The 8,575-nt window shown below is 34.4% G+C and overlaps 1 protein-coding gene across 1 annotated transcript in view; it reads left to right on the forward strand.

Moving 5' to 3' along the window:
- The first annotated feature begins 612 nt into the window (after positions 1–612).
- LOC6034707 (leucine-rich repeat extensin-like protein 5) overlaps positions 613–8,575 on the forward strand; it is a 30,984-nt gene continuing 23,021 nt past the window's right edge. The window contains exon 1 of the mRNA XM_038253180.1: positions 613–962. Within this exon, the coding sequence (XP_038109108.1) occupies positions 875–962 (88 nt within the window). The 5' untranslated portion in view covers positions 613–874. The remainder of the gene's footprint in view (positions 963–8,575) is intronic.

An 8,575-nucleotide genomic window follows, 5' to 3' on the forward strand; every position in this document is an offset into this window, starting at 1 on the left:
ATTTTTCTTCCAACTCACCAAGCAATCTTCACACAGTTCAAATCAGATAATTCCCTCTACCGTCTAGTATCGATTACCTTCGCCGATCCAGCCTCGTCCATAACCAAAGCTTGCAATTACGCACCCTTGTGCATTACGTTGCATTGCCCGCTGTTTGATCTGTACGCACCCCTTCGGACGCGACCACCGGAGAGTTCAAACTTTACAGAACTTGGTGATCTTCACGATCAGACCAAATCAGAGTTCGTGCACGTGCCCCACGTGGTCCAACTAAGAAGACCGCGCAGATATGCTCTCAGAGTAATAATTTTATAAGAGAGTAAAGTGAGCGAGGTCTCTGCGAAATTGTCGAATTTGGATCATCAACCCACTGAAATGAAAATTTAATAATAGGTTTGTTTTAAATATCATTTTAATGTTTTGAAAAAAGGAATTGAATTTCTGAGAAATATTTTGCACTAAATGCATGAAGATCAATTCAAAAGTTTCTTCAGAATCACTCTCGAGAGAACTATTGCAAAGATTTTATTCTCTCTCTCCGCGATCCTCTCGCGATCAAGTTGGTTGTTTACATTATTTTATAATCCGATTTCAACACCGTACCCCAGCTCAGTCAGTAACTGCACGTTGCGCGACAACGATCGTCCGACCATCCTAAGTAGTGACTAAGTGTAGTGATTGCGAACATCGATTAGCATAAGCTACTAAGTGTAGTTAGTGGAAGATTTGCGCCCGCGATAATGTGCTAATTGAGAGTGTGGCTCGTTTCGGGGACCATTAATCGTGATAATTGTGTGGAGAAGACGCGACTCAAGTTTAGTGTCCAAGTGTTCAAGAGTCGAAGATCAGAACACATACTCCAGGTGTGTCCAAGATGGCTCAGTCACGGATCCTCAGGTTCTTTGTGCTAGCGGCGTTCGTGGTGACCCGAGTTCCTGGTCAGCAGCTCACCGGCGTGAAATGTAATTAGTTTTGGATTCTCGTTTGGGAGTTATTCGCCAGGTTCTGGAAATTCCCAGAAAGTTTGTATTGTCTTGGACGGGCGGAATTTTGACTGTCATGGGAACTAATCAGCCATCCGCAACGGGCAGCGAGTAATTAATGCCAATCACTTCGCCGAAACTTTCTGACGAAATTCAAAACAAAAAAAAATCTCTGCACAAATTATAATTCCATTACGGTAGGCAAGAATCGGTCTCAGGCAGAAAACCGGCCCGTTGAAAGTTGCTCACCCCGTTCCGACACAGTTCGATGGAGGTCTCCCCAAGGACAGCTTCATCGCAGAGATGTCCTCCTCCTCCTTTTGGCCAACCGAAAACGGAATTGCCGTGTGTGTGTGCGGGAAAGAAAGAACCAGTTGAGATTTTGAAGTGATTTACGAAATCGGCGCGCGGGGGTTCGTCGCTTGTGACGGCGGCGGATGCATTGAAGTCGTCCGTTTTTTTTCTTCAAACGCCGCGTGTTTGACGCGCAGTGGTCAACACGCGGCTGAGATGTAAATTTGAATGGATTCTAATTAAGATAAACGGTGGAGGGGGTGCATTCGGTGAGCAAGTCGGTTTGTGAATGGTGGAGCTAGGAATGTTTTGTTGCGGGTTGAAGATTTAATGAGGCAGAATATAAATGTTGGATTAAACGAGTAGTGATTTAATGTGACGTCTTTGACGAAGTGATTTAATAATTTTGTTGAATAACATTATCTAAATATTTATAGTCCAAATCTTATGTGTAAGGGTACACATCATTTCAGGGGGGCTGTTGTTTTTTTCTCACAAAATTGTTGCATTTACGGGAATAATAATAATAATTTAATTTGATTGCACTTGACAATAATCTTTATTGAAAATCTATAGCGTTTGAATATAAAAATATCGGTGGATCCCTTAGTTTAAAACAAAGTAAATGTCTCGGGTGTGTTTTCAAAAAGCCGTAAGAGCCATCGTGACCTCCGACACTAATATTCGTTATTCTCCAAACTGTATCAAAATTTCATTTATTTTTATTTTGGGGCACTTGAAAGAAGTGTAGATGAACAATCTTAAGCATTTTTGAAATTGGTTTATCGTAAGTTGGTCGAATACCGAAGCAAAAAAGGCTTTGTTTACCATTGGCTTTTACGTCTTTTTGAAAACTAATCCGAGATGTATTGTTAAACTGAAATACTTGAAAACTGAAATGGAGTAACTCTGCGTAATTTCATCCGATTCAAGCTGTCTAGAACGCAAATGAAAGGTGATTCGTTGGCCTTTCAAGAAAAAAAAAATGATTTGAGGACTGAAATATCCAGCCCAACGTTTGAAAAGTCGTATGAAAATATAAAATAGCATTTTGACCGTGTATGGACTAAAAAGCCTATATCTGAAAATATTTTTATAGAATACCTTGGAAAAAAATCCCACATACCATATAAACAATTGGAGATGTCGACCCGTACGTTTCCGAGCTTTGATATTTTGAAATTGAAAACTGTTTTTGTGACACGCCGCTAGCAAAAAACGGGAAAATGACACGAGAAAAAAACAACTTTTTATACCGTCAGTGGGGGTGACATTGGGTCTGGGGGGGTGAGATTGGGTCAAAGTGATTTTTTACGGATTTTACTATTTCTCAGGTTCTTCTCATTGAAACTGAATTCTGTTAAAAGGGTTGTGTAGGGGACATCTTAAGATGACTTCGCTGAAAAAATCTCGTTCCTAGAACAAATCCTGTTATTTTGGCAGCTGTCTAAAGTTGAGGTACGTTTTTGGCCAAAAATGACCTCTCGAAAAATCATTTTTCTAATACATTTGTTAGAATTGCTCGAAAACTACCCAAATGTTTGAAAATCTCCACTTCAAACATTGTAGCATGTCAATACGATTCCCTCGAACAAGAAACACCGTTGGATGACTTGTTTTTACCATATCGTTGTATTTGAGCATCATTTTAGTTTCATTTGACCTAATGTCACCCCCTCTAAGGGGTGAGATTGGGTCAATTTTCAAACTATTGGCATTCAAGGTAGTGTTCATCAAAATGCACCATATTTTGGGAAAATGTCAGTAAACTATCCAAGAACAAATCTACGTTGAAAGATTTTCAATGTTGTTTAAATTGTTTTTGTTATTAAGAAATTACGAGAGTTGTATCGTTTTTTGACCCATAGTCACCCCCACTGACGGTACTAAAATTGTTATAAATATAACATTTCAGCAATGACCTATACATTTTTTGGGTACCTAAATGTTCATAATTGATAGAATGCAACAATTTTTTTTGTTTATACTCTTTTCAAGTGGAATTGCTGTATAGATTCATAGGTATAGATCAGTCGAAACATTAAACAATTAATATTTTAATTTTAAATCGTATTTTTATAACCATTCTTATTACAAAAACATGGTTCATGAATTCATTTAAAATCATAATCAAAGATTTAAATTAAGAAACCAAATCAATAATCGGAGCTCTACACAAAACTTGTACGATTTTGTGAACGTTTTTTCCTCCTTTTTATAAATAATGCCTTAAAAATCATCGAACATTCTTTTTCAAACAACTTCGAAATTTTTATTAGAAATAGAAATATGACCGACTGAGAACTAAACAAAATATTGAAACACCTGGTTTATTATGTAGCGCAAAAAAAAAAATAATTAAAAAATAATAATATAAATTTAGAGAAAACTAATAAATTAAAAAGGAAGTTTCAATTAATTTTTAGCATGTTTGCCATGTTTTTTGAGTCATTTGGCGGTAGTTTTTTAGGCATTTAAATTTTACAATAACGTCACATTCAATTTTACAAATGTTTCGAGTCGTTCCAAAACATTTCTGTACTTGTCTATTTCAATATTTTTTGTCTCTCTTAAAGCTTAGCCAGAGTTGAGGGTTGTATTCATAATGTTCATTCATATAGATTTTTTTTTCAACTGTCATACTTGACATGCTTTTTGAGACATTACAACCAATGTCTCAAAAAGTATGTCAAGTTTCTTAGAAAAAATCTAGTCCTAAAGTTATGTAGATGTATGAAATCTTGAGAAACCATTTTCTGATCGATTTGGTGTCTTCCGTAAGGTTGTAGGTTATGATTAGGGCTTTTCTTAAAAAATAGATAATAGGTTTAAAAATCCAATTTTTTATTGAACTTATGATTATTTAAAGTCGAGTTCCCAAAATACATAATTTGTGATTTTCGAGTTTGTTTGATATGGTGCAAAATCTGGTTCCGCAGATATGAATAAAAAAAAGAATTTTTCTTTGAAAATGTCGAAAAAAATGGCAAAAATACATTTTTAAAAATCGAATTCAATTTGCATTTTTTTCAAACCAACTCTACAGTTCTCAAGTTAAAGCCAATCGGGGTATATATTTTCAATTTCTTTTGTTTTTTTTTTTTGCATTTGAAAATTACTTCTTGAGAGAAAAGCAACTTCAAATGAATATGTATGAAAAGCAGAGAATGTCGTTACAATTTTCGCTCAGTTACTTTAAAAATTGGACAGTAAGTTTCTGAGAGACATTCTTGCAAAGAATTCTAATCAAATTTGAATTTGAAAGACCCGGGGGTCATTAAAGTGGATTGCTTTCCATTTTTCGGGTTCGATATTCAATGTTAAAGAATAAAACTTCTGTGAAACTTTCTGATCTTTTCTAAATTTCAAAATCATGCATAACTTTTAAAAAGGTCTGCAAATTTATAACTTTCCTCATTTCATATTTTAGACCAAATCTTAAAAAATATTTTTATTTATTTAACATTTTATTAAAAGGTTAGATAATTTCACAATTTTTTTTTATAATTAACATTGAAAATTAAAACAACAGTTTTCGAGATTGTCAGTTAAAAATTACTAATAAGGTGACACTTAGAAAAACTCATTTGTATCGTTTCGAATTCTTTGTGAGGCTGTACCTTGGAAACTAATTTCCAGAGTCGCAAAGAGAAAGTTGTAGGAAATATTCCAAACATTCCGAAAATATGGGAAATTTTCTTTAATACTGTAACTATTTTTTTATGAATGCCAAAGACATCTAATTGATCAGAAAATCCAATGTCAAAATACAGATTTTCATATATTTACGTACCTATTTTGTATGACCAGCCCGCAAAATTGTATGGAGATTTGTACGGAAAACTAATGATGAAAAAATTGCTTCTTTTCAATGTCTCATGGAGTTGTACTTTTTTTTTGTAAATTTGACTTCTTAAATTTGGAGACTAATTGTATAGTTATATTAATCTGCCTATCTTCAATTCAATTTAATTAGTTTTTATTCAGAAAATTATCAATTCACAATTTCGTAATTCCTAATAGACCTAATAACCTCAAAGCATCGATGCCAGATTATTTAATGGAAGATCTGTATTTTTTTTTAAATAAATCTGTATTTTATCTTTATGATGTCAAATTCGAACCCATACAAGACACTTCTACAATTTTTACAGCAGATTTAAGCTTTTTAATCACATTTAAGCATTATTCATTTACTAAATTGTTAAAATTTTGAAATATAATCATTTTTAACAAATCTGTGTATACAAATTTTTGTGATTTTTGGAATCGAAAAACCTGTAAAATACAGATTTATCTGTATATCTGGCATGGCTGCCTCAAAGAGTTTTGGAGTTTCTTTCAACTATGATTTGTACTATAGTTCAATTTGATATAATTGGATATTCTATCAATGGGTTTGCCAAGAGAAGGAAAAATTATTTTAAAAAACCTTCGAAATTTGGAAAGGTATAGAAATAGAAAAGCTTACAACTAGATATCTGCTTATCTTATGTTTTAAATTATGTTAAAGTGCTAATCTACAGCTGTTCACCAATTAACCACCAATAATGTTCGCTCGAACTGCGCAGAAGCTTTTTCCGATCACTCGAGATAAATTATCTCGATCGGTCAAGAACGTCAACTTTCGATCGATTTGGGCACGAGAGGGGGGAGCTCTAAAAGTCTGTACCCAGCAAAACAACCCACATGTGGCACTTTTAACATGGGTGGCCAAAAGGTGCGTTGACTCTCTTGCGCGCCCGTTGGTTCGGTTAAAGTGGCATAATTTGGCGCGCTTGCTTGTCCTTACGGAGATGCCGTTATGCCCCCCTGTTAATTGACTTATTTGCAAATGTCAGCCCGGAGTGTTTAACATGGAACAGCGCGTTTATGCTTTTTCGTCGGGCAGGGTTGAAGTTGATATTTGATTAAATTTGTCAGGTTCCATCTTATTTGATTTTTTGAAAAACTAAGGTTATCTTTTTAAATAAAATAAAGAACCAACAAATCGGACTCCATCCTCGAGAGGCAATCTGACACTCTCGACGCCCATTTCGGTGCATCCTCGACATAAAGCATCAGCCACAACAACATATGACTCAGAGTCCAAGGGGTCAAGTAGTTGACGCGTCGACACGTTGCTGAAAAAATATATAAAAAAAGCTTTTTGCTGACCGTGTCCTAGAAGACATGAGAAATGGGACGTGACATTCTCCGATTGGCGGTGGTGATGTTGAAATTTATCATGTTCACTGATAATTTTGAATGGTACTGAGTAAAGATTTGGCCTTGTACTATTTTTTATTTTGATTTTATTGAAAATCAGCAGTTACAAATATCACATTTTTGCTAAAAACCTAATCTTTAATGCTATCTATAATTGAGTCGTTCCGAGTCAGGTTTATCCATTGACCACTCAGTAAATTCGACAAGAACGAACTTTATTCGACACGTTTCTACACAAAAAAAAGAGTCCAAAAAGGTGATGGACTAACCAGATCTGACTCACCTTGGTGCGGTTCGGACCCGCGAACGGTGACTTTGGAGAAGGAAGTCCACCGGCTAGCGGTGTCGGTTGTATTTCGCAGATTAAATCCATGTTTATGGGGCTGGGGCCGGGGGTTGAACATGATGTGAGTAGGCAAAATTTATTGTATCTTTTTGGGTGGACAAATTAATCAGAAGAAACGGTTTCGTGTGTCAATAAAGGGTTGAAACTGGTTTTCAAGAAGAGGAATTCTTGTTTTTGAGCGGAAATTTGGATATTTTTGCGGGGGTTGGTGACCTTTTCACTGTTTTTTTAAGATCTAAATTTTTGATAATGAATTTAGACTCGCAATTTGAAATATATTTTAGGGTAAGTTATGTAACCATTTTATTGCCATTTTTTGTTCAATATTTTGATTTGAATTTCAAATTGTAGGAACAATCCAGACTCGATTATCCTAAGAGCTCAAAAAAATTCTCTCAGGACAATGTAATGGAGGATGTAATCAAAAATAAAGGCCAATATTGAAAGAACCAAGCTAATGCGTTTTAGATTTTTTTTAATCAAAAATGGCGGCCAAAATGGTGGTGACGAAATATTTAAAAATGCTATTTGTAACGTATGTTATGAATTTTATGTTTAAAATAATAAAAAAAAATATTGTTTTTGTTTGATTCGATTATCCGAAGTCCTATACAAACCTTCGGATTATCGAACTTCGGATAATCGAAACTTCGGATAAACGAGGCTTCGGATTATTAAGGCATCGGATAATCGAGTTTGGACTGTATTACATTTCTCAATTACCGTTTAAAAATCTTGTGGATTGTCGTTGTTTAGGGGAGAGTGGGGAGACTTGATCCCCGGGGACACTTGATCCCAAGCCTGTATCTCGTCAGCATGTGGGTAAAACATTTAGCTTTGTTCTAGAAAGTTGTGCTAAATTGACTAAAACTCATTGTAGAAAACAAAGAAAAAAATTAAAAAATGTTTAGATTGAGTTACACACATTTTTCTAAAAAGTGCTGCAAAAAACTTCCAAGAGATCTTTTTTCTTTGTTTTGATAAGTCTGGAAAACACTCAAAAATTATTCAAAAAAATATTTTTTATACATGAATTGTTTGATAAACATATCAACTCCAAAACCCTTACGCATTTGACGTTAAATTTATCGTCATACTATTTTTACAATCAATTGTTTAAAAAAATGCGTTACGGAAGACTAGATCCCTGCATTTTTACAGTCACTGGAATCAGCCTCAAGATTAAATAATTGGGCTGGGTTTTCGTACATAGTTTCCTTTAGTATAGTTGTACATAACTTACTGCAGTTTGAACCATTTTTCAAATGTTTTGTAAACAAAAATTACCAGCTTTTGTAAACATGCTCAATTTTGGTCTAAAAAAGAAAATTTCAAGTTTTTAAATATTTTGCATGCTAAACTTGTTATATTTTGAACACAAACGTACAGGTTTAATGTGAAATTGCTGTAACTTATATAAAATTAAAAGTTTGGATGAATAAGAAACATTTTGCTTAAGATTTTTTTCAAAATGATGAAAGGCGGATCAAATTACCCCCAACATTTTGAAAATGCCGGTTTAAAATATTTTTTTTAAAACACTTGGCATGATTCGAAGAGTTTATCTGGTGAAATACCCTTATCAGCCAAACATAGTTGAATGTTTAAGCTTTCAATTCATGCAAAAAGTTCATAGTTTTGTGAGAAATTGACAGAGTTTTGTGCGATACAAAAAAAGGGGATCAAGTCTCCCCACTCTCCCCTAAAATAAAGTTGCTTTTCGATTTATTTATTTTTTGCTTTT

The sequence above is a fragment of the Culex quinquefasciatus genome, chromosome 2, assembly GCF_015732765.1.
Source record: "Culex quinquefasciatus strain JHB chromosome 2, VPISU_Cqui_1.0_pri_paternal, whole genome shotgun sequence".
NCBI lineage: Eukaryota > Metazoa > Arthropoda > Insecta > Diptera > Culicidae > Culex > Culex quinquefasciatus.